Source organism: Anser brachyrhynchus, assembly GCF_964034855.1.
Source record: "Anser brachyrhynchus genome assembly, chromosome: 2".
Taxonomy (NCBI): Eukaryota; Metazoa; Chordata; class Aves; order Anseriformes; family Anatidae; genus Anser; species Anser brachyrhynchus.
Window position 1 is genome coordinate 97,026,751 of NC_137695.1, and position 25,961 is coordinate 97,052,711.

The 25,961-nt window shown below is 39.5% G+C and overlaps 1 protein-coding gene across 4 annotated transcripts; it reads left to right on the plus strand.

The window, feature by feature from the left end:
* The first annotated feature begins 4 nt into the window (after window positions 1-4).
* On the plus strand, window positions 5-25,901 carry EXOC3 (exocyst complex component 3). Of its 4 annotated transcripts, XM_080579336.1 has the most exons (14): window positions 89-136; window positions 1,060-1,150; window positions 2,185-2,369; window positions 6,464-6,683; window positions 9,048-9,729; window positions 14,201-14,318; window positions 15,281-15,406; window positions 17,012-17,112; window positions 18,640-18,750; window positions 19,497-19,647; window positions 20,917-21,039; window positions 23,497-23,658; window positions 24,512-24,639; window positions 25,085-25,901. In XM_080579336.1, the coding sequence occupies exons 3-14, from the start codon at window positions 2,226-2,228 to the stop codon at window positions 25,254-25,256; spliced, it is 2,238 nt and encodes a 745-aa protein (XP_080435462.1). In that variant the 5' UTR covers window positions 89-136; window positions 1,060-1,150; window positions 2,185-2,225; the 3' UTR covers window positions 25,257-25,901. The 4 variants fall into 4 exon arrangements, with proteins under 4 accessions (XP_080435460.1, XP_080435463.1, XP_080435462.1 ...); XM_080579334.1 differs by lacking the exon at window positions 1,060-1,150 and having other exon boundaries at window positions 5-136; XM_080579337.1 differs by lacking the exon at window positions 1,060-1,150 and having other exon boundaries at window positions 77-132.
* The last annotated feature ends 60 nt before the right edge of the window (window positions 25,902-25,961 follow it).

Below are 25,961 nucleotides of genomic sequence, written 5' to 3' on the forward strand. Positions count from 1 at the left end.
TCCCCTCGCCCCGCCCCCCCCACTTCCCCTCCCGAGACGCCTGCGCGGCCGGCCTCGCGCACGCGCGCTGCGCGCCTGTCAGCGCGGCGCCCAGGGGCGGGGGCGGGCTGCGGAGGGGGGCGCCTGGCAGAGGCCGGTAACGGCTGCGGGGCGGCGGTTGGGGGGGGGCGGGCGCTGAGGGGGCTGTGAGGGGTGTTCAGGGGTTGTTTGGGGTCTGTGCGTGAGGGGTGCTTGGGGAGTGCTTGGGGGGTGCTTGGGGTCCGTAGGGTGCTTGGGGTGTGTGTTTAGGGGGTGCTCGGAGGAGTGTTTGGGGTGTTTTGGGGTGGGCTTGGGGGTATTTAGGGGGTGTGTGGAGGTTGCTTGGGATCTGTGCATGGGGGGTGCTTGGGTATTGGGGGTTTTGTGTTTTGGGGGGGGTGCTTGGGGTTTGTGCATAGGGGGTGCTTAGGGAGTGTGTTTGGGGGGTGCTTGGGTGCTCTGAGGGATATTTGGGGGTGTTTTGGGGTGGGTTTGGGGGTATTTAGGGGCGTGTGGAGGTTGCTCGAGGTCTGTGCCTGGGGGATGTTTGGGGGTGTTTAGGGGTTGATTGAGGGGTGCTTGGAGGAATGTTTGGGGTGTGTTTGGGGCAGTGTGGGGAGGGGCTTGGTGTGTGCTTTTGGGGTGTTTGGGGGGATCTACTTGGGGTCTGAGCATGAGGGGTGCTTGGGGGGTGTTTAGGTTGGCGTGATTGGGAGTATGCGCATGGGGGACTTGGGGGATGCTTGGGGTCTGTGCATAGGGGGTGCTTGGGGAGTGCTTGGGGGGTGTTTAGGGGTTGCTCAGGTGCTTGGAGGAATGTTTGGGGGCATTAGGGGGGTGTTTTGAGGTTGCTTGAGGTCTGTGTGTGCTTGGAGGGGTGTTTATGAGTTGATTACAAGGTTCTCGGATGAATGTTTGGGGTGTGCTTGGGGGATGCTTAGGGGTACGTGTTTGGGGGTGTGTGCATGGGGATTTGGGGTGTGCTTGCTGCCGAAGCCTGTCCAAGACAACTTTGGGCTCTCTTTTGCTCGCTTGCTGCAGCGAGTCACTCTGAAAGCACGCCTGGTTTGGGGTAACCGCCCCTGTGTGAAGCTGGCACGGTTCCTCGAAGTTTGCTCTTCCTGTGGGCACGGTTGGTGGCTGGGCGGCAGCCTGTCCGCCTCAGCAAGTTGCTACAAAATCACGTGGGAGGTTTTGGGGCGCTGTAATTTTCTGCGTGAGGGCTGCTTGGTGTGCCTGGGCAGTGGCTGCGTGTGTTAAACCTGTCGTAACTCTGTTTTGTATATCCAGAGTTGTTAATAATGGTGGTAGTTCACCATGAAGCTGTCTACCGCAGTGTCGTTTTCTGTAGTAACTTTTTTTAGTAAAGTTAAAAAAAAAAAAAAAAAGTAGTAACATCTTTTAGAATAACTATCTTTTTAATTATTGATAAAGTCATGATAGCATGGAAATAAATAGAGCTAAACAAAAATGGGGTATTAATTCTAAGGTGTGAGTGGCAGGAAGAAATCCTGTGCCTTGAGATGTGAAGTAGGAAGACAAACAGCATTTGAGGTAAACAGGCCGTCAGTAGAGAGGTGATAGGTATGATTGCACAGCCGGGAAAGTAAAGTAGGTCATGAGTTCCCACTGCCCAAGTAATCCTGGAGTAAATACATATGCATGCAGTTGGTGAAGATATTAGAGATACAGACATGAATGGAGGATCTGTTGAGATTAAGGGATGTACTTGCAGGCTGCCTTAAAAGTTAGGTACTTTAAAGGAATAATATGGACATGAAAGCGTACTCTCTGTGGTCACAACTTCAGAACCTGGAAGTGTTCTGTTTGATTCCAAGACTCGAGATGTAACATCTTCCTTCCTATTTGGAAGGAATCGGGAATTCCAGATGCATTCCTTGGAGTTCTGTGGATGCCATGATCTTGCATTTTTGGTGGTTGGCATCCTTTTTGCCTTGCATTAGTATCTTGAGTGAACAGGTCTAGTTTGATAGCCAGCAGATTTTACCTTTTCAGCTTTTAAAGTCTGATAGTGGTTTGCATGCATGTCTTGACTTCACTAGAAATTCTGCTGCAGGCATATTGCTGAAGTTTTTTCTCCAGTTAAGTTTGATATGATCCATCAAGTGAAAGCGTATGTTCTAAAAATGTTACTTTTCTTTCCAGTGCTGTTAAATTATGAAGGCATTTTGAGATTCTAATCAGCAATGGAGGAAACGGATAGGGAAGCAGTTGCGACAGCTGTTCAGAGGGTAGCAGGAATGCTTCAGCGTCCTGATCAGCTGGACAAAGTGGAGCAGTATCGCAGGAGGGAAGCTCGTAAGAAGGCTTCAGTAGAAGCTCGGCTCAAGGTATGAAGTTTGATAAATCTGAGTGTCCGCTGTGCAGAAAGAGTGTTCCTTCTCTTTTTTTCCCTTTACATTTTCATCCAGATAGTTTTAAATCACGGACTTCAATTTTTGCTCTGTGTGCAAAACGAAACAAAACCTTTGCATCCTAAAACTGCTTGCATTAGCAAGCATTTCAGATGTTCTTATGACCTATAACTTGTACGGGTTGTCCATAGGCAAGTCACCTTCTGCTGTGTAGCCTGTCAGCCAGTAAACCTTTGTTGTAATGATTGAATATTGAGCTTGTAATAAAACCTAAGGATTGCCTCTGAAACAAGATCAGTGCTGAAAATATGTTTAGTCTCTGACTTTTATTTGGGTTTATGGCGGATAGCTAAATCTTGTAGATAGCGTGTGGCGAAGTGAATGAAGGAGAAAAGGCCGAGTCCTTCCTGAAGGTCAGGGGGGAAAAAAATCAGAACTTCTTGAATGTTTCTGCCTGCAGCGCAGTCCTGAAAATAGCCTGTGTTCCTTCTTGGCATAATAGCAATAACTACGTTTACAGTAAAGAAAGAACAAACATGAAGTTCAATATAAGCAGTTAAATTCAGGGTGCCAGTAGGCTTTTTAGATGAAGAACAGCTTAAAAAAATAATTCTAGTTTATTCACCTAAAGATTATAAAATAAAAAAACTCTTTGAAAGGAACATGAGAGGAATTGAAGGCTTTCAGACTCTTCAAGCAAAGAGTGTATTCCGGTGAACAAGGCAGGGGGCAGGTAGATTGGACGTTTTAAGAATTTGGTTTAAGTGAAAGCTTCTTGGTTCATTGTGTGTTAATGGGTCACTTAGGATATTCTTCATCTTGTCTCTTGTGCAACTGGACCATGTGACTTGTCCCTCACTTCACACGTGTACATGCGAGCACATACGTGCTCAGCAGTTATCTTAGACCACTGTATTCAATGATTGGAGTAGAGCCAAAAAAAAAGGTGCTTTGGGAACATTTTTATTTTTTACCAGATCAAACTGGCTGGTATACATTGCATCTAGTGTTATATTTCAGCAAGAATTAGTGTATCTGAAAACTGTTTTGTTTCTTCATGCAAGTCTACATGAAGTAGAAAAGAGACTGTTGTCTTTCACAAGGAAAAATCAGTTAGCAAATTACATGTGAATTTTTGTTTGGTTTTAGTATAGAAGTACTCCTGATGACTTGGATTTTTCAGATTTAAGGCAGGAGGCATATAGTGAAATCCATTAATAATTGATCAATGGTACTGTGATCTATTTATAGCACATAAGCACAGTTGTCACAGTAGATGACTGCATATAACTTTAAGTTCTGTAAATACCTCAATCCACTTTGTAGTGAGAAAGTTTCCTTGTAATTTTCCTTATGTTGCTTTAACTTCAGTCATCTACAGATGGTCAAAAATGCTCATTTCAGGTCTATGGAGGAAGCACTCCTGAAACAGGTGATGGCTGTGATGCAATGGATAGTACAGCAGTTTTTCCCCATAAGAATTACTGTAACAGATGAAAATATGGGGAAGATGAAAAGATGTGGTCATTAGGATCGCTTTCTGTAGGAATTGCTGGCTTTTCAGGTTGGATCACTGTTGAAAAATCTAAGCTGCTTCATCTATGTGAATGAACACCTGGTAAATCTTTTAGTGTGAACATGGTGGCTCTTTCTGAGTAGATACGCTTTCACCTTTGTCATAATTTTCTTCGTGAAAATTTTCTTCTTGATCATGAATAGCAATGATCGAATCGATCCAGATGGAAGAGTAGAAAGACAGGGTAATAGCTGTGCCTCACTCTTAGAGATGAAGCAGCTGAGGTCTGGAATGGTGTTCAGCACAAAAAGCCAGCATCTCCTCCAGTTGGTTATCCTACTCCTGTCTCTCCATCGTCTTCCAGTTATTCACTTGTTTGGGCTTTTAGATCCCCTCTCTGCGTTTCTTCTGACTTTGAAATTTGTACAACTAATCTGCTTTGTGTGAGGCTGATGTTGGTTAGTGAAGCAATATTTTTAAATATTGATAGCAGGACTCTGACATGACGGATAGCTAGCACTGAGGGCTGGTCCTTCTGTGCTATGCAGTCCAAATGTAAGCAAAGAGCTGCCTGGTCTCTATTCCAGACCATGAGAGGTTAGGAGTGTTGACAGCCAACTTTGTTTTCACACTCGTTCAGTAAATGGGAAAGGTTAAGTTTTGGAGAGGTTAAGTACTTCTCACCCTGAAGAAATACTGGATATGTGTGCCAGGAGAGTTCATAAGTCATGAGTTATCCTGAGTATAAACATGCTTTTTGGTTCCTAGGTGCTGTGCAGCTATGAATTTGAACCACAGACCTCTAAGGAGACCAGGCAGCCAGGGTACCAGTTCTGTAAAAAAGCGGTCAGTCCAATAGAAGATGAATATGCATTCTAGGAAGCAAAGTCTGTATCCCTCACTCCCCATCACCCATCAACCCCAATATTAAGAGACAAACTGGGCATCTGGGTGGATGTCTGTTGTTAGAAATTACTTTGGCTGCTTGAGTTAGTGTCCAAGATTAGTGATTTCTGTTTAACATAATCAAATTTCTGCAGAAGTTAAATAGGTAAGAATTAGAACACTTGGAAGATTTGCCTCAGAATAAATGGAAGAGTTGAGTCAGAAGTACTGAATGTTTAATGGTCATGTATTTTTTAAGATATGGTCAGCCTCAGGAGATTGTGTCGTCGTCCCTCGTTGTCTGAATACCACATAGTATTTCGGTAACCTAATTATCTCAGTTACTGTAGGGGAAATAATTGTTAATGCAGCAGTTCTTTAGACAGATAAAATAAAGATGCCTCACCACTGCTAAATTGTTCCAAGTTTGACAGAAAATACATTTTTATCAGGAAAATTTGCATATTGTATTTTGAAATTGTGGCTTAAGAATCACTGCATTTTTCTGGGACTTTCTGAGTACATTTAAAACACAATAAATGTTGCTCATAGTTACCAGGATTTCCTCTTTGGCTTCTACTATCAGACAAAAAATCCCATGACTGCTCAGGCTTTTTGACCTTAGAAGTATGGCAAAAAATACGTGCAGAGCTTAGCTAAACTGTCCGTGCCGTGTTTCTTTTTACAAAGTTTCTTCAAGTTCTTGAGATCGGCAACTGAGCATTCACCAATGTCTAGCTTTTGGCTTGTCTTTGAAGTCTGTTATTTCCAGTTTCATTTTCTATTTGCCTAATCTCATTTTAGTTGCATGTTTCTGAAAATAAGATGTGATCTGATTTCTTTTGCACAGATATGCTTTATAATACACCTTCTGTAATATGTCAGCACTGTGAAATGGCATTCTGGACTAACAGCCCATTTGAAGAGTCATTATTTCAAGAGCTACCTGTCACAAGAGATACCCATGTCAAAAACCTCACTTTATGCTATAGTAATCGAGTAGTTGGCTTGTCAGTCTGTTTGTTTTACATTGACGAAGCTTTATGCAGCTTGGTAGGGGTTTGGGGGTTTTTGTTTGTTTTGGCTGAATTATTTCTGATTTTTCTGCAGTTCTGTCACCACAGGCAGGAAGGGTTTTTTAGAACACTTGTTTAGTGAAGAATAATTTTTTTTAGAACCTTTTCAGTTGTAGGTCAAAAAATCATAATTGCTTTAATAAAATGCTTTGTGAATCTGTGCATGCAAAACATCCTGGGGAAAACTCTGCATCAGCTTTCTTCTGATATCCCCTTTTGAAATGAACTCATAAAGGAAACATGAAGAAACCTGATTCTCCCTTCCCATGTTCCCGATTTAAGATAGGTCATCGTCTTTGTAAGTCTATCTTCCTAAGTTCCTAAGCTCCTGTTGCAGCTTTGTAGGTAAAGCAGTTGTATCTAGCTCCTTAGAAACTTTTATTTAAAAAAAAAAAAGCATGTGCACACATTAACACAAAATTACATGTTTCTAATAAGCTGTAATATTGCCTTTCCAGTTGTTTTTTTCTGGAAAATGTTAGGTACTGATATGTAGATAAAAATTTCTGAGAAATGTTGAAAATACAGAACCTATAATATTTAGTGGTTAATGTAAGAGTTCTTTTTTGTCTTTCTTTTTGTTTACATTTAAGGCAGCAATCCAGTCGCAGTTAGATGGAGTCCGGACAGGTTTAAGTCAACTGCACAATGCACTGAATGATGTAAAGGACATCCAGCAGTCTTTGATAGATGTCAATAAAGACTGGAGACAGAGCATCAACACCATCGAAAACCTCAAGGATGTTAAGGATGCTGTAGTGCAACATAGCCAACTGGCAGCTGCTGTAGAGAATCTCAAAAACATCTTTTCAGGTAATCTAATGTTCTTTATATAATCTATCACATGATGAAAGCGTTTCAAAGTGGTACTAACAGCTGTAGGGTTATCAAGTAATGTGGGAAACTTTAAACCTAATTGGGAACGAAAAATTAAGGAAGCATCACCTAGATAGGTTCAGAAAAGTTACTTTTAACCATTTAATATATGTCAAATCAAAAAAGTTCCAGTCTGGCCTCTCATTATCAAACAGAAGTCACAAAGAAAATTTCTTGCTTGCAGTCAGTAGCAGAAATAACATTTTTGCTGCATAAGGTTGAGCTAAGCAAGCAGCATGTACAGAAAGAAAATTCAGAAAGATGTGAAATGTTGCCAGTATTCTGGGTACCCACAGCAAGACTGTTGAGTAAAAATAGTCCCAAATGATTTTAGGAAGTGAATAATTTTGCAAGCAACTGCAGAATGTCAAGCAGCAATTCTCCATTAATGTTACAAGCCTACCTATGAGCTACCTGAAGTTCGGTTTCAACTGTGCACAGTCCTTGCTTCTGAATCGGGCAGTACAGTCACAGAAACCATATGATGCATAAGGAAACTACACATGGAAGGCAATGCTGCACAGCTAGCAGAGTTTGCAAAATTGAATAGGGTTGATGCAATATAATGGATACTATAAAGATAAATAAAGTGGGATTAGCTCTGTCATTCCATGCAGCCTTTTTGGTGTACGTTCCATTCCATCATGAATTGGGGTGAATTCCTTGCCAGAGCTTTTCTGCTTGTAAGTTGTTTTAAGAATTTTACCACTGTAATGGGGGCTAAATCAGTCATACCCCGTTGATTTTATAGGAAAAAATTAGTCTTTTCTCTCCTTTTTCCCCCGTTAGTAGTTTTTCAAAATGCACCTGTAAAGAACTGTTGTTTCCCATTCGTACCAGGATGGTTTGTTTAGTCTCTCTACAAAGGTCATCTAACTGCTACACTACAAAACTTGGATAGAGGGTGTGATAGAAAGAAAAAGAGTTCTGTTTCTATTTACATGAAACATCTAGCAAAGAACAAATTTTTGTATGCTCCAATACGAATTTCTGAAGGCAGTATTATTTTATTTTACACTGGTGAGTGCAACTGAGACGACAAGCCTTTTCTTTTCTGGTATCCTGAGAGGCTTTGAGTGTAAATTGTTTCCCTCGAGGTTGTTACACAGTATAGTTGGTGATAACTTTGCTCTGAGTAAAACAAATGTTTTTTATTATAAATTTTTTCACCACAATTAATGTTTACTTGTAACTGTCTTAGTGAACCATTTTTTGATTGTCGATTTTTATTCCTGCAGGGATTTTCATTTTTTTTTGCCACAGAATCCTAATCCTCTTCTGTATTACTCCTTAAATACTGAATATAGTAATAAAAAAATCTTACAAATAATTTAGTAGTTTAGGTAATTATCCCTATTCTTCCTTCATGCCTTAGGCAAGCAAAAACCATCCTTCAAGAAGGACATAAAAGTCAATATTAATTGTATATATGCAGCCTCAGGTTCAATAGGGTAAGCGATTCAGATAAGTTAAAAGCCTTTCATGTATAAGAAAGCTACTGTCATAGAATCACAGAGTGTTTTGGGTGGAAAGGGAGCTTAAAGATTATCTAATTCCAATCCCCCTGCCATGGGCAGGGACACCTCCAACCGAACCAGGTTGCCCAAAGCCCCATCCAGCCTGGCCTTGAGCACCTTCAGGGATGGGGCATCCACAGCTTCTCCGGGCAGCCTGTGCCAGTGCCTCACCACCCTCATAGCACAGAATTTCTCCCTACCGTCTCTTAGTTTAAAGCTGTTACTTCTTGTTCTATTCCTACACTCCCTGACACAGAGTCCCTCCCGAGCTGTCCTTGTAGGTCCCCTTTAGGTGCTGGAAGGCCGCTATACAGTCTCCCAGAAGCCTTCTCTTCTCCAGGCTGAACAACCCCAATTCCCTCAGCCTGTCTTCATAGGAGAGGTGCTCCAGCTGCTTGATCGTCTTTGTGGCCTTCCTCTGGATTTGTTCTAATGCCTCCATGTCCTTCTTGTGCTGGGGGCCCAAGTACCGCAATTTGGTTTGTGGTAGACTTTCGTGGATTTTTTTTAAAGGGGAGAGAGGGAGAGAAAGGGAATTATGTTCTGTTGTCAATGAACTTTGTTCAGCCACCGTTCAGAATGAAGCATTGTAGATAATAATGAAGATACGTAGTGTTCGCTAGCAGTTTCTGAATATTTCAATATTGTTCCCTTTAAATTATTCCTTAACAATTGGTGCATCTGTTTTCCAGTTTGTTTCCTAGTGCTTTTAATGTCTCATGTTTATTTTTTCATTTTGATTGTGTTATACTCTTTTTATCTTCTTCTTTTGCATTTGTTTCAGTTCCAGAGATAGTGAGGGAGACCCAAGATCTGATTGAGCGAGGGGAACTTCTGCAAGCGCATCGAAAACTGATGGATTTGGAGTGTTCTCGTGATAACCTGATGTACGAGCAGTATCGCATGGACAGCAAAAACACGCATGACATGAACCTCATCCACACGTACTTTGGGGATATGCAGAAACTTTCCGAGGAGCTGGCCAAGCAACTGTGGATGGTGGTTCAGAGGTCTCTTGTCACGGTCCGTCGAGATCCAACCTTGCTTGTTTCTGTTGTTAGGATAATTGAAAGGGAGGAGAAAATTGACAGGCGTATGTTAGACCGGAAAAAACAAACTGGGTTTATACCTCCTGGCAGACCAAAGAAGTGGAAAGAAAAAATGTTCAACATTTTGGAAAGAACTGTGAGCACACGAATTGAAGGCACGCAAGCAGATACTAGAGAATCTGACAAAATGTGGCTCGTGCGCCATCTAGAAATCATACGTAAATACGTCCTTGATGACCTGCTAGTGGCTAAAACCCTACTGGATCAATGTTTTCCCCCACATTATGACATTTTCAAAAGATTGCTAAGCATGTACCATCAGGCTTTGTCTACCCGCATGCAAGAGCTTGCTGCAGAGGATCTGGAGGCCAATGAGATTGTTAGCCTTCTAACCTGGGTTTTAAATACTTACAAAAGGTAAGGTCCCATTTATCTCAACCCGTTAGCAAAAGTTGAGAGTAAGCATACAAAATACAGGCTGTGCGCTAATAATTGTATGTCTATTAATGGAATAAAAGGTAAAGAAGGTAAGAAGATAAAACCATTTAGAAAAAGAAAAAAAAAACCAGAAAAATGATAGTAAGGAACTTGATATGTTGATATTTGTTAATGCCTTTTGCTTTCTGGAAAGTGCTCCTTCAAACTTCTTTGGATTTTCTAATACATGGTCTTGAGTTGTTTTATAAACTTGAGGTTTTAATGCGGTTATAGACCTGCCTGAATCTAGTGACAGCCTAAAAAAGTGTTTGTGTGCCATTTTGGTGAGGTATTGGGAAGAACAGAGGAGACTAGGAGTTCACGAATGTGAAGCAAAACATTTGTTGTTGGCCACAGCCCTGGTAAAGTGGTGTGGTTATTAACTTTCTATTGTTCTCCTTTGCAGAGGTTGGGACTGTTTAAGTGTTGCTTCATGACAGTTAAATGGAAAGAATGTAGTAACTTCCTCTGGGTTTTGCCTGGGAACCATGTGCCAGTTTGTTTCCTTAGAAGAGTTTCTGCCTGTAGGTTGTCTCCGGTGATACTGTTAAACTCTTTGTTTTGTTTTGAGTGGTGTGATTTGTTGGGGATAACTTAAGCACTTGGTTTGTCTTACCATTTTCCAGGTAGAAACAGCTCAAATGGCAACTGTTTAATTTTTGCTGACACATAGTTACTAGGGCAACTGATTTATTTGGGAAAAAGTAATGCTAGCTTTTCTGTGCTTTGTGACTGTAATCCTGTCCTTAATAGCTGGCGTTGACCCAGAGTCTGCAGCGTGTGTGTTTTTGCTGTCTTCAATTGTTCCATCTCCCTATTTCAACACTTGGTAGGTTTAGGGTATGACACCATATAGCAAATAATTTGGAAATGACCCCATTCCACGGAATTTTTATAACCACCTTGAAGATGTTTTGTGTGTAGGTCTTTGTGCTTTGCTCTGCACTGTGACGTTCTCCTGCTTTTCTTCCCTGCAGGGACCACTCAGGAGTATTCCTTAGCGCATGCCTATATACACGTGCAGGGTAAATGAGGGATGCAGCTATTGATAAGGATACAGCTACTGATAAGATAAAGTAGCTAAGTCCATTGGCCTTTTCTTCATAGTTAATAGAAGGTCAGAGGAGTAACTCGACAATAAATGAAAAATCAGAAATATAGGACTTCCTCTGCCTAGGGGGGCATGGTCTGGGCAGAAATCCTGCTCCCAGGTTCTTCATTTATGGCCTAGGCTGACTGGTTTTGGTCTTAAAGTTACCCTTCTGCCCTTTCCCCAGAAAGTAGAGCAGATAACTTTGAATTGTCTAACCCATTAGCAAAAAGTCTTACTCCATGTATTCCTGAGTAGGAAGGACAACGATGTGGTTATTTACCAAGCAAATAAATCAAAAAGATCATTCCTGCAAAAGCAAGTGATGTGGCTCATAGCTCCTGATGGCAGAATCTGGGAAAGGAAGTAAAATAGAGGGGTAGGTATGGTACAGGGTATCTGAGGATGCCTTCTTGCCTAACACCTGTGATGGAAACTAAAGGAGATGCCTCAGGAAAAAATCAAGGGTTTGAGTTTCGCGCTTTTCTAATAGAAAAGCCCAAGAGGAGAGGGCAGCACAGTAATTGTGTTCCTTTAGAGTACAAGGGATTATTATAAAGACGATAACAATTGGCTCTCTTGTACGTCTGTAGTGGGTGGTGGAATCAGCTCAGGCCTGTGAGTGGGAAAGCTGAAGCACTCAAGCAGGACAGTTGCAGAGCTTACCACATCTCAGCTGCTGGACATCTCTTCACAGTGCATTAAACAAATCTCTTTAAGGATATGTTTATAATAAACTGTGAAGGAGAGTGGCCCATATGACTTCGTGAAAACTTCTGTAACTTCTGTTTAACCTTCTTTTTCCTTGTATGACAAATAGAAAATCCCTGTTCCATTCCTTGTTTACTGCTATGGAACATTGTATGGGGGGAAAATTGTTTTGTTCTTTCTAATCTTTCTCTACTTCTAGTAAATGTAGTTGAACACTAGAGGGGACATACAAACTTGTATGTTACAACCGCATCTCAAAACCAGCTGAGAAAATAGTGACCGATAAAGAGAAGCATTCAGGGTTTCTTCCATGTAACGAATTTGTAAGAAAACTATTCATAACTTCTCTTTACAATTTTTGTAAGGCAAGGATTTAAAATAATCATGTTCTACTTTACCAGAGCATGTCTCAGAAGCTGTTTTTAGAACCATATTCTGTTCGTAGCTAAGAAATAGCTGATCCTCCACGTGGAATAATAGCCACTAATATTTGAGTGGGATGCAGTTTTATTGTGTTAGATGTATTTGTCTCTCATGTTTAAGTCAATGAAAGCCTTGGAAAAACACTCCAGTTACTAAATCTACACTGGCTTGGCATCAAGGCTCTATTCTGTGTTTTGGGAAGAATCTAAGTTGTGTAAGATCCTGATGCCTGTATTCATAGTATGTCATCAGGTGCTAATCAAGTGTTGATAAAACTGCTGAGAGTTCACCAGCATTGCTACAGACAGTGTCAGCAATTGTCCCCCGTAGTGAACAGAAGGAATGGTGCTGTGTATCAGGATGGTGCCCTTGGGCTGAGTACCTTTTTAACAAGGGCAGGATTGGTGGCGAGCCTGGCATGAAAGGCAGAATAGAAGTTTTCTCAAGTGTTAGTTTCCTGATAATCCAATTCTGGTTGAAATTTCAACTTAATTATAAACTTCTTGTTGATGGGGATTAACTCTTCCCTACAGTTAGAAGCCTCCTGACACTTCCAAGAGGGTGTCTGTCACTTCCTTCCCCAAGGTGCTTGGTTGTGACAATCAGCAAAGGAGTTTTGTATAGCAAGAATTTTGGTCTTTGGGGACTGGAGGTGGGAGTCTGTGGTCTTTATTTTGGGGCTTCAGTTGATAAGCTTTGAGAAAAGCTCGATGTGTCTGTGGCCTTGTGAAGTAGGGATAATGATGGCACAATGAGGTTGGAAACACTTTCTCATATTGCACAATGTCATAACCAGCTTCTCACTTTTCCCCCAAATGACTCTGGAGCAGGTTCTGCTATTCCTTGTGTTCTTTCTGTGAAGAGCAGCAGAATGGAATTGAGCTTTCTGAGCAGCTTGAGCCTCTTTAATGCCTTCAGTCTCTCTTCCTACAGCATCAGGATGATACTACAAATATAAAGTGTGCAGTTGCACAAGCTTCTGTGGTTTCAAAGACAAGGGCATTTTTTGTTTTGTTTTTAGTGGTTAGCTGTAGTAGGATTTTAGGACTTCAGTGTTCTTCGTGATGTGGAAGCACCACTGTGCTGACTCACTGCATATCCCCAGAGAACAGTTTGAATTTGCAAACTAAACACTTCAGAGGGGAAAAAACTTTTTTTTCTTAATCACTGCTCTTTATAGTTGCCACTGCAAATGTAAACTTTCTGGCTTCCTTCTGAAAAGCACACTAGAAATGGAATGTGAAAAGATATTGTTATTGAATATATTTGCACCAGTTGTTGATAAAACACTCTGAGTGTGGTTTTGCTTTGTTTTTTGCTTTTTGGTGGGTTTTTTTGAGCTCACAGTATTGAGGGTTCTTGCTAATTTATGCTTTGGCATAACTTTGATTTTAGTTATGCAAGCAATTATACAATCTTATAATGTCCAGATGAAAAATATCACTGTATATTATTTCTGTATAATCCTTGTTGAAATATTCCTGAGGGTTGCTCCAGCCTCTCTCTAATCCTATAAAAACAAGAATTCTCCTTTGCAAGTACAGCCAGTAGTGCTGTTACAATACTGTACCGATGATGTGCACTTTTGATTTAGTTTGTAAGATGTTTCCTCCTCTTGTGTTAGGTATATCCTCTACCGATGCAAGCAGCATTGGTGTAGATTTTATTTGAATTCATTTTAGCTTTGATATGGATGTAAGTAGTACAACAGAAAGTCTTCTGAGAAGCTCTGCTCAGAGTTTTTCATACTTTGAACTGGTCTTTCCCATTTCAAAATAGAGAATGTTTAAGTTGTCTGTCATCACCTCTGAAAATTCAGATATCCACTATTAGGAGCCCGCAGATTGAACAAGTTGGCTTTTATTCAGTCTGAAGCAATCACTTCTACATAAAAGTAAGTTAAAAATATATGAAAGGGTTAAATATTTAAAATTTCTGTAGCACTTTTTTTTACTTCATATATGGTGGGCTAAAGCTTTTTTTTATATCCTATTTTTTTCTTTTATGTAGTTTTATATACATTCCTTGTAAATATTCTTATTGGCATTATTAAGAAATGTATAGATACTGGAAAATTGTCCCTTACAGTGATCACACCAAAAAAGCTGTATAGTTTTAAATTTCATCTCATGTTTCTTTACTAATCTGCAGTGTTGTGGTGTTTTTGTGTTCTGTTTTTAATCTCAGTACAGAGATGATGGGAAATTCAGAACTATCTCCTGAAGTGGACGTGAATTCTCTGAATCTTTTGATTTCACAAGATGTGGTAGATCAGCTTCTCAGCAAGTACATGTCAACACTTACTGTAAGTAATAGTTCAAAGGTACCTTCATGTGGATGGACAGCTGTGCCTCCGTGCTTAACGAGCTGTTCTTGCATCAGAGAAAACTAGTATGATAAATGTGAACTTGATACCATTACTTTTATAAATTTTCATATACTGTGTACTATTTTATTTATAATCAGATGCCTTTATGGATGTAGATCATGAAATTTCAAAGAATTATGCTTTACAGACCATATTAACCGTATTTTATTAGAAAGGAAGGAACTGCGGTGTTGATACTTAGACATGAATTCACAGTGCCAGTAGTTAAGGTGTATGACTAGACTTAAAAGCTGCTGAATGCTGCTTGGTCCCTGTAGTAACTATGCCACATTTGATAGCGATGTGATCTTTTAAACATAGTCAGGATTTTCATGGGGTATGTTTGGCAGCCTTTTTCCTTTCACGCCTGTCAACAGCACAATCAGAATTTCCCTTTGTGGATGCCGTTTAAAGTGCATCTCAAATATACAGGCACAGCATCTTGCTTGGGACAGGTGACACTGCATGTTGCTTGACAAACAAGTCACTGGCAATTGGTCAACTACGTGGCAAAGGGAAAGGGATTGGTACGTGACTGTCAGGCTTTTAAATGTATATTTCTGTAATGATTCGGTGCTGATTGCCTCTGAGACTGGATATTGGGGTCGGTGGAACTTTGGACTGGCTTGTATTCTTGTATTGTTCAGTGGAATTCCTCCTAAGCCTAGGAGCTCTGCCAAGAGGAGGGAGGTTTGCAGCTACTTGAATGTGGTAGCTACTAAAACACTTGCAGCAACAGCAACCATTTGGACTTGATACCCATCACATCTTGTTACTTGCTGCTGTGCCGCTTTGTCGCTATGGCTGCTATTCCAAATACTGTAGTGTTTTGTTTTGTTTTTATTGTCGTGTGAGATTAAAGAATCTTTGCTCTTTCTTGGTTGCTTTGTTTAATGTAGTCTAACATCATCGGCTGGCTACGGAAAGCACTGGAGACAGATAAAAAAGATTGGGTAAAAGAAACCGAACCAGAAGCAGATCAAGATGGGTACTATCAAACTACGCTCCCAGCAATCGTTTTTCAGGTATAAGAGAACTTGGTTATTCTAGAAAAAAACTACAGAAGTAGAACATGGATTTGGGGTGGAGGCAGGGAGCAGAAAGCCAAACTGTTTGGAATGCCATTGTTTTTAAGTCTATTGAAGTACAGTTTTTTTCCTGTAGAGTTGTTAGGTGGAGGGCTTTTTCTTTTGAAGTGTTTGTCTTTTTCATTTAAATACTTAGAGGCTTAGTTCTTTTTTTAATCTAAATTAGGAACCTATTTTGCCCAGCCTATTTAGCTGATACCTGTATTTGGTTAACTGTTTTTATTTAGCTCCCTTCGTGCAAATTTGTAATAGAAATCTACCATGTGAAATATTTCTAAGTTATTGGAATATCACTTGTTAATGTGGCATTGAGATAGTTTAGCATGTATTTGTTCCTATAAATTATTAGTTGTACAAACACGTTAATACTGAAAAGATAAGTTCTGTTAAAGATTAGAAATGCTGCTGTTTAAACACTACTTCAGTTAACATTAATGCCTGTCCAAATTGTTAGTGGTCTTCAAAACAGAAAAGATAACACTAGTTCTAAGACCTTAAAATCTCACACAAAACAAAACTGCACCGCTCTGGTGGGAATGTTTTTAAACTGATCTTTATCAACCAGAAAAATATCAGCTGTTTATGCTCATTTCCTAGTTTCTGTTTACAAATATTACATTAGTCAGCTTCAATGAAATAAAGATGAGCTCTTCTTGCATTCGTTTCCCAAGGAATATACTTCTTGTTTTTAGACTTGGATTTTTGCCACGTTCTTTCACATTTATATTAGCACCAATGTTGACATCATGTAATCTTTTTCAGAAAGTGTGTGATGTCAAAGAAAACTGGTGGCTGATCAGCTCTGATGTTACATACCAGTGCTGTCAAGGGGTGCAATGTTGAGATTTATGTAATTGTGAATCTTTCAAATTTATCTCAAGGCCAGGTTGGATGGGGTTTTGAGCAACCTGCTCTAGTGGGAGGTGTCCCTGCCCATGGCAGTGGGGTTGGAAATGAAGGTCTTTGGGGTCTCTTCCAACCCAAACCATTCTGTGACTCTGTGATTTCAGCATAAAGGCAACTCATATTTTTACCTGGCTTTGTATCCTTTCTTGCCATACCCTTATCTCAAATGCAGTCACCTGTATCTTATGCCTAGTTGTTTAGTAAAGCTTAGGGATCTCTTCTGCTTGACTAATACAGACTTAGTAGTTTCATATATAGGGGAAAGTAATGGAGCTGTACTTACAAGGGTAGTTATTACTAGCTGCAGGAGCTGACCCAAGAGCTCTGACCCAGTATAAAACCAAATTCCTACTGAACTAGAAATATTAAGCACATCCTTCTTTCCTTTTCTGAAGAAAGAATGCCTCTGTTTTCAGTATCAGAACAAACTGTAGCATACGCTAACGTTTGTCAAGATTTTATTAATTACGTTGATGGAAGGATATTGTTTTAGTCAGCAGCAGTAGTTGCCTGGGCTTGTTTTTTTATTTAAAAAATAAAAAAGCATATGTAGAGTTGGTGATAGTGACTGTGCTGTCTTTTATTTACCACTGAGAGGCCTATGTTGACAACTAGACTTCTTTTTTTTGTGTGTAGATGTTTGAGCAGAATCTTCAGGTAGCTGCACAAATAAGCGAAGATTTGAAAACAAAGGTACTCCTTTTATGTCTTCAACAAATGAATTCATTTCTAACCAGGTAAAATTATTTTTAAAATATAAGTACTTTATTCTGCTTCTTTGCTCTTTGGTTTTCCTGTGGATGTTTCTTTATTTCTTTCTCTTTACATGCCAGCCAAGCTTTTCTTTCTTCTGCTTTTTTTTTGTTTTGCATTTTTCCTTCTTTCCCCAAAGAACTTATTTTGTGCTGATGACTGAAACTTTCAGTTCCTCTTTGCAAATGGCTCTAATTTTTGGAGTCGCTTCCTCTTTTTATATTTCAATTCAGTAATCCTTTCTTGTAAGGAAGAGAGAAAATCCCCCTTGGTTGTATTCCACCTGGAACAGAGACACCAAACATCATGTGAGCATCCTGTGCCAGTGCCTCGCCACCCTCATAGCAAACAATTTCCTCCTTATATATAGTCTAAACCTACCCTCTTTTAGTTTAAAGCCATCCCCCCTTGTCCTGTCACTAAGTCCCTGACACAGAGTCCTTCCCCAGCTTTCCTGCAGGCCCCCTTCAGGTACTGGAAGGCTGCTATAAGGTCTCCCTGGAGCCTTCTCTTCTCCAGGCTGAACAACCCCAACTCTCTCAGCCCGTCTTCATAGGAGGGGTGCTCCAGCCCTCGATCATCTTTGTGGCCCTCCTCTGGACTCGTTCTAATACGTCCATGTCCTTCTTGTTCTTGGGGCCCCAGAGCTGAACACAGGACTCCAGGTGGGGTCTCAGGAGAGCAGAGCAGAGGAGGAGAATCACCTCCCTCGCCCTGCTGGCCGCGCTTCTTTTGATGCAGCCCGGGATACGGTTGGCTTTCTGGGCTGCAAACGCACATTGCCAGCTCATGTTGAGCTTCTAATTAACCAGCCCCCCCCAGGTCCTTCTCCTCAGGGCCTGCTCTCAATCCATTTTCCACCTAGCCTATATTTGTGCTTGGGATTGCTCCTACCCAGGTACAGGACCTTGCACTTGACCTTGCTGAATCTCTTGAGGTTCTCTCAGGCATGTGCAGGTCCCTCTGGACGCCATCCCTTCCCTCCAGCGTGTCGACCGCACCACACAGCTTGATGTCATCGGCAAACTTGCTGAGGATGCACTTGATCCCACTGTCCATGTCACCAACAAAGATGTTAAATAGCGCTGGTCCCAATATTGACCCCTGAGGAACACCACTCATCACTGATCTCCACCTGGACACTGAGCCATTGACAGCAACTCTTGGAGTGTGACTGTCCAGCCAATTCCTTACCCACTCAGTGGTCCATTTGTCAAATCCATGTCTCACCAATTTAGAGATGAGGATATCCTGGGGGACAGTGTCAAATGCCTTGCACAAGTCCAGGTAGATGACATCAGTTGCTCTTCCCCTATCCACCAATGCTGTAACCCCATTGTAGAAGGCCACCATGTCAGGCATGATCTGCCCTTAGTGAAGGTATGTTGGCTGTCACCAATCACCCCCTTATAAAATACTTCTAATTACTTGTCAGGCTCTTATGGTCCTACCGTGTGTACTTAGTTATTACAGATTTCTGTGTTTTATGACATTCCTTGTGTATGTTGCAGGTACAAAGATGAAGCACAGTTATATAAAGAAGAACACCTTAAAAATCGTCAGTATCCACAATGCTATGTTCAATACATGATTGCAGTCATCAACAATTGTCAAACTTTTAAGTAAGTCTGCATTTTCTTGCTGTATTGTGGAAAAATAAATATTGATATTTAATTTGTAATACTACATGTCCCCAGGACTTTCTCTTATTCTATATACAAAAAGGGTTTCAGTTAAAATAGTTCAGCTGACTAAATAAAACCAATAGGTTTAAATATGTTTTAGGAAGCAGATGCTGTATACTTCTGTTGGCAAGGCAAACTGTTACCCCTCACCTGTGAAAATCCACTCAGCTTTCAGAATTTCAGAAATCCGTTTCAATTTGTCTGGGGCCTGCCTTCTTATCTTACGTTTATTACGTTATCTTACGTCTTACGTTCACAGTTCACCTTCAAGCAGTGTGGTCAAGGTGGACTTAAATGGAGGAAACTAAGGGTATAGGTTGCTTTATTCAGAATATTAAAACAGGAGAAAGAAATCTTCATTGCTTATGTTTCAAAACAAGAAAAATCTTTAATAGGTTTCAGATTTCAGCAATCCGATCTCATGTTCATCTTTCTCTGCTGCCATTCTGAAGTCTACTATCAGCAGTAGGGTTTTTTTAACCAACGTACAAGAAGTTTAGTGTGATCACTGGAAAATCATACTGAAGCTGACTAAGGCTTCCAAAGCAAGCAGCAAACATTAATTTCCCTTGCAAAAATAAGACTAGTATGTCTATTTCTGTGCATGTACTCAGAAAATTTAGTAGCAATGCAATTGTGCATCTTCTTCAGTGGATGATGAAAGGCCTTGTTATTTGTCACAGAGAATCTATTATCAGTCTGAAAAGGAAATACTTGAAAGTTGAACTGGAGGACACATTGTCAAGCAGTCATGCAAGCATGGATGCGATTTTAGACATCATTGCCAAAGAAGGATGCTCTAGCCTGCTAGATGAAGTCTTCATGGATTTAGAGGTTGGAACTTTTTTCCTCAAAAATAAATAAGTCAACAACAAAAGAAAACAAACAAAAAAAGCAGCAACAACAACAAAGAGCGTTACTTTATAGGGAAAATAATTCAGGAATGAACTAGTTTTGAAGCCTCTTGATTGCTAAACATATTTTATGTGGTTGGTGTGCTAGCAGAATGCCAAGGAACTTTGGTAATACTTTATTTTTTTGGTTTGAGTGTAGAAGACTGAAAGGTGTTTTAGTTACATTTCATAAGATGATTTCAGACAGGTGTTTAATAATAGTGAGTATTTTTTAGTAGAATGTACTTAGAGTAATACTTGCATAGCTGTGTTTTACGAATTATTTGGGAAACTTCTGATAATAAATTATCTTTGTATGGGTTCAATAGGGAAAAGAATTAAGATTGTTTAATTGACTATAAAGATTGACAATTTCTGACTGGTAAATTTTCCTGTTTGGGAATTCTGGCGGCTTATATAGAATCCCACAGGGGGAAAAAAAAAAACTTTTTATAGTTAAAAAAAAAAAAATGTTGGGAGTATGGGGAGGAACCTTTATTTCATTTTTAACTACGTAAATTGATTATGAGGAGACACTCTATTCCAATGGCCATTCTTTGAAATTATTTAACCTCAATCTTCATGTCACTATTAGCATTTATACAGTGCTTTAATACACAAAGGATTTTTCCACAGAGGATAACAAAGCAAGATAGGTATGTAGATGCTGAGAATACTGGAATTACATTTGTGCAGTTCTGGGAAAGGTTCAAGGCATGTAGGCTGCCAGGTTTGGTATAGACACAAGAAGTTTGTGACACCATCAGAGAGGAACAACTGACTAGCCAGTAGTAGTTCAAGAGAACAAGCATGACTTTTCATTATTGCAACAATTTAAGGGTGCCTCATTTAAAATCAGAATTTTCAGCTCTTAAGCCAGTTTTGTTCTTGCACCTTATTTTATTCAGCGTAGAAGTTTAAATAGAGAACATCCTAAAGGATTTTGGAAAACTCATATGAAACATGCTGAGGTTAGCTCACTTGGTTTCCATACCCAACTGGTGTTATGCTGGGGTAGCACACTCTATGGCAGCTATCATTCTGACAACCTTATCGCATCATTTTTCTGCACTGTTTATTCCTGCTGAAGGAATAATAATTCAAAAATACGTAACACTTAAAACTGTCTCCTACATTTTTTAAATTGCACCGATGTGATTAAAAGTGTCAAAAATCTGTTCTCATCAATTATAATTGTTATTTTTCTCAGACCCATCTCAATGAGCTGATGACAAAGAAGTGGTTGATGGGGTCTAATGCTGTCGGAACTATTTGTGTCACTGTAGAGGATTATTTCAATGACTTTGCAAAAATAAAAAAGCCTTATAAAAAGGTAGGTGCAAAATATTCCATGGTACTTTGCTAGTATACTCTGAATATCCTGTTGGTTTTGAATTCATGAACACTGTATGGAATATAGAATTGGAACAAATGGGAATTATGAATTGATTCATCACTGGAAAAAATAATGTTCATTATCATATTGCAGAAGTCTGAATCTAGCATTGCTATTTCATTCAGTCACATAATATTTTCAGAGAGAGATCAGAGTTACAGGATTTAGTCCAGAAAATTCATTGGCATATTATTAGATTGTATTCTTACCAGCTTGTATTTTTCTAGCTCATGTCAGATGTCTGTAGACAGATAAAATTAACTGTTCAGAAACTAGCTTTGTTGGCCTGTAATTATTTTTTATAACTGCACAGTCTGTAATTTCTAGTTTTAATATGTGCAATAAGGCAGAGCTAAATTGGCAACATAAATTTTAACAAATGCATAACGTTTAAAATGCTGTTACTGCAGCATAATGTCCTAGGTTAGGTTTTTTAACTTTTTTTCTGTGGCTTGTCAAGGGATCTGTGGATTTTTCTACTATCCTTATTATCCTTTTTTATCTTTTAGTGTTATTCTACTTAGTTTAAGTAGAATAATTTTTAAGTAAATTATTAAGTAAACTTGTACACAGTTAAGATAGCATGTCTTAAATGATTCCCAAAGATTTAGGAAATATTTGAAGTTAGCAAGATCAGAATTTACATTAAGTCTTTGAAGAAACTCTTAGGAGTGCTTTTAAGATAGTCTCAAAATGGAACCATGGAACAGTTTTCTTCTCCAGGACTGTTCTGTTGCTGTGAGGTAATAGTGCTTGAGATGGGTTTCTTCAGTCCTTAATGCCAATATCAGAGATCATGTGTGTTTTCATCACATAGCATTTATTGGCACCTTATGAGAAGAAAATGACAAACATCTTTTAGCATTTATCACACCTGCTATTCCATTGTACCTCAGCACAAAGAATTTTCCCACACAAGACACCATATAGCACTGGATGGGGCACGCTTGTATTCCCCCAGCATTGGGTAGCCTTTTATTCTGGTTTTAAAATAATATCGGTTAATCATGTTCTGAAAATACAATTTTTAAAAGCCATACAAACAGAGCACCTGAGAAGAGAGTATAGCCCAGTGGGTAACATAGCCTTTTCTAATAGGGAAGGTCTGGATTTTACATTCATTCAGCTTTGCTGTTCTCATCATGTGCAAAGAGAATGCCTTATCACTCTGTTGCGCTATCACACTTCTTGAGTGTTGTTTTTTTTTTTGTGTTGTAATAGAGCTGTTCTTCACTTTTTCAGTGGAATGGTGCACATGCATGTTAGTCTTCCACAGTATATTCTGTGGTGTTAATTTTCCTCTGTTTAATTAGCATAATTTCCACAAATACAAGAGAAGTCATCCCTGTACAACCAGTGAACTTGAGTAAGGGGCATATTTGTGGTATTTTTGCATGGTTTTGAGTGTAGGACTTGAAATCACATTTTCTACGTCCTGAGTGAGGCTGTGGCTTCCAATACTAAGTAGTCTGTTGTTGCCTTTTGTTTTTTCCTTTCTGAAACTTTTCTCCAAAGTGTTGACTACAACTGAAAGCAGATATTGATCGAATCTAAAGCACGTTATATACTAATAAAAATATGATTTAAAAGTTTGTGACTACCTGCTGTGCGGGCTTCTTAATCATAAGTAACTTTTCCCACTATTATTAGTTTTTTTGTTTGTTTCTCTTTTTTAAAAATGTGGGATTTAAGCACTCAGTTTACAGTTGATGAAAAGCTGATAGTGTTTTGGCTTTTTTTTGGTTTATTTCTGGGCCTCCGCATCGGCCTTACACAAGTAACAGATGCTTCTCTTAGTCACCAGTAGAGCTATTTGCTATAAAAAGACAAGTTGAGAACAGCAAAGCAATTAAAGGAAGATCTGAGAAAGTGATTGGTGTGGCCTGCAGATTCCATGAGTCCACCCTCTCCTGACTTCTTACCAGACTTGACTCCAGAGTACAGGTAGCACAGGTCAGATAGGCAATGCTTTATCCAGTGTATTGGAGTTCTCTAGCAAAAGCCTCTGTGATGGCAGCTCATTCCTTGACAAAAAGCTATGCTGTAAGGCCAAGCACAGATCTGTTTTATGACTGGTCATCCAGTCACTTCACATATGTTCCTCTATCTTTGGATATGCCCATGCTCCTCTAAAATAATTTGGATACCTTGGTTTTATTTTTTTCTTTCTGTTAATTGGCACATCCTTCTCAATCAAGGAGGACAGATTTTCACTTGTTAGCATCGTGAAAATCTAAAGACATTCAAAGTGTATAGTATTAGCAAAAACTGGAGACTGGTGATAAAGTACAAATACATGTTTCAAAGCCTAATCATTGCTTAAAAAATAAATAAAAAAAAAAAAAGGTATGTTTGCAGGCATCACTTGCATCAACCACCACCTTTTTCTTTCAGACAATGACTGTTGAGGCCCATCGAAGAGTGGTTGTGGAATACATCAGAGCAATCATGTTAAAACGTATATCTTTCAAGAATGCAGAAGAGAGAAAAGAGGGTGCAGAAAAAATGATCAAAGAGGCAGAACAGTTCAGATTTCTGTTTAAGAAGCTTGCAGCTGTAAGTATTTGCTTTGAGTAACGCTGTTAACCTGATGAATTAAAGCACAGGCATTTAGTGTTTGGGGAAAACAGCTAAAGTTAGATCTCCATGTGTCTAATGTGGGTGACTAGTGAATGCCAAGAGTGCCAGCTGAGGGCGTGGACGCAGTTTCTGAACACACACAGGACTGCTGCTGAAGTTCCCGAGCACCAGTTTCGACTTTGGTGTGTTTAAACAGCTCTTGGCAGTGGCAATATCTGAACGGCCTCACAGAGGCGGGTACCCTGAATTCTGAGTAAGTGAAAGAACGAAGCAGTTGTCTGGTAAGAAACTAGAATTGGACCTTGTTTTTCCTGTCTGAGGAAAGGCAGATACTACATCAAACTGATAATTATTACCTAAGCCGCATGCAGAGTGTTTTGTTTAGAATCAACAAGACAAGTATGTTGACCCCATCTAAAGGGCAGGAGAAGTAGAAAAGGGCAAAGAAGGGGACTGAGAAACTTAAAAGATATGCCTAAAATTAATACTGAATCTTAACCACAGAAGGAGTGGGAATCTGGAGGAAACCCCTTAGGGCCAACAGACGATCAAAATGTAGAAAGAGTGCAGAGAAGGAAAAAGCCTAAAAAACTAGGGGGGCTTTTTTTTTTAACTGATATTTTGGGGGTAGGTCTCTGGACAAGGAAGAACAGTGAAATAGAAGAGACTAAATGTGATGATTTGTAAATATTTTTTCGTAATGCCTGAAAATTCAGTTGTTTAGAGAAATGAACATCATTGACAGACGAAATAATAATGATTGTTTATAGATATTGGGGGGTTGCTTTTGTTTTAGTTATTTTGTTGTTTGTTACTTTTCATCTTGTAGGGATCTGGAGAGGACACTGAAGGACTTTGTGATATCATTGAAGCTATTGCAGAGGTTATCAAACTAACTGATCCTTCACTGCTCTATTTGGAAGTTTCAACTTTAGTCAGTAAATACCCAGATATCAGGTAATTCTCTTTGCCTTCAAAATAAAAAATATATGGATAATATCATAGTTTCTCTGTAACCTTGGGATAATTTTAAAACAATGTGTGATATATGTTATTCATATTTTAGAATATAGCCACTTTTTAAATTAATGCTAATAGAGAATGTACATGTCTTGGACTAGGAGGTACGTGTATTTAAGTACTCATTGGGACAGCAAAGGAATAATGAGAATACTTCCATTCTGTGTTTTGTGAGGATAAAATGCATCTCAGAGTCCTAAGAGCAGCCAAAATATTGCTTTATATTGAGCTGGAAAAGGCAGTTGTTGGTGACTAAAGATCTGTTCAAGTATTAGAAATCTTCACTGAAACTGCTTGAAAGGATTGCGAACTGTGATATTTGTGAGAAAAATCTTACTTCTGCAAAAGCTAATGCCATCTTTCATCTTTTTTTCTTTGTCAGGGATGACCATATTGCAGCTTTGCTGACAGTGAGGGGAGATGCCAGCAGAGATATGAAGCAGACTATCATTGAGACTTTGGATCAAGGTCCAAGCCAACCCAATCCAAACTATGTGCCAATTTTTAAAGAAATTACAGTTCCTACTCTCACTGTGCCAAAACTTCTTAAGTAATTGACAACTCTGTTTAGGTGTCATTACAGGTCTGGGATCAACGGGTTTGAAATATTTGAGGGCAAATGTGGTAGTGCTTTTCTGAGTACAGTTCAATCCACAGTGATACTTGCTGGGTATCTTTCTTTCTAGAGACTTGGATGTGGGGAGGTAGTCTTCTCTCAGAAATCTGATTATAAAGATTATGTTACTGTTTGCAGAATGCAGCTTCTAGTGACCAGAGGGTTCTTTACTGACTCATTTGTTTCAGCTGGTTTTGTTGTCAGCAAGTACATTTTTCTTGTGAAGTATGTTTGCAATGCCATATAAAGATACCGCGTTAGTGCTGGATATCCCACCATACCTTGCTTACAGCACCTAAGCTCACTCTTGGAACTATCTTTATATGGCACTGCCTTGGTTGTATATTAACTTCCTCAATTTCCTTTCGCGTTATACTTTGTGTATGTACTTACTTTGGTGTAAAATAGTTTATTGCAAAAGCTTAATTATGAAATCAGTTTCTTGACAGAAGGACTGAAGAGTTTGCTTATAGGGTGAATAAATAAATAGCTACAAAGGACACTTGAGGTACAAAAACTTTCATCATCGATTCACTAAAAATAGCACATACAGCACCTCCTTTCAATAAAATATTGAACCATCGCTCCCTTCAGCTCTGTATTCGTTACATCTGTATAGAGTTAGGGTGGATCTAAAGAGTCG

Excerpts from the sequence above, each read along its gene's own strand:
- EXOC3 (XM_080579334.1), top strand. The coding sequence starts at position 2,226 with ATGGAGGAAACGGATAGGGAAGCAGTTGCGACAGCTGTTCAGAGGGTA. Across the intron at positions 9,730-14,200 it reads GTTTTAAATACTTACAAAAG|TACAGAGATGATGGGAAATT; the intron begins GTAAGGTCCCAT and ends TTTTAATCTCAG. Across the intron at positions 24,640-25,084 it reads AGTAAATACCCAGATATCAG|GGATGACCATATTGCAGCTT; the intron begins GTAATTCTCTTT and ends TTTCTTTGTCAG.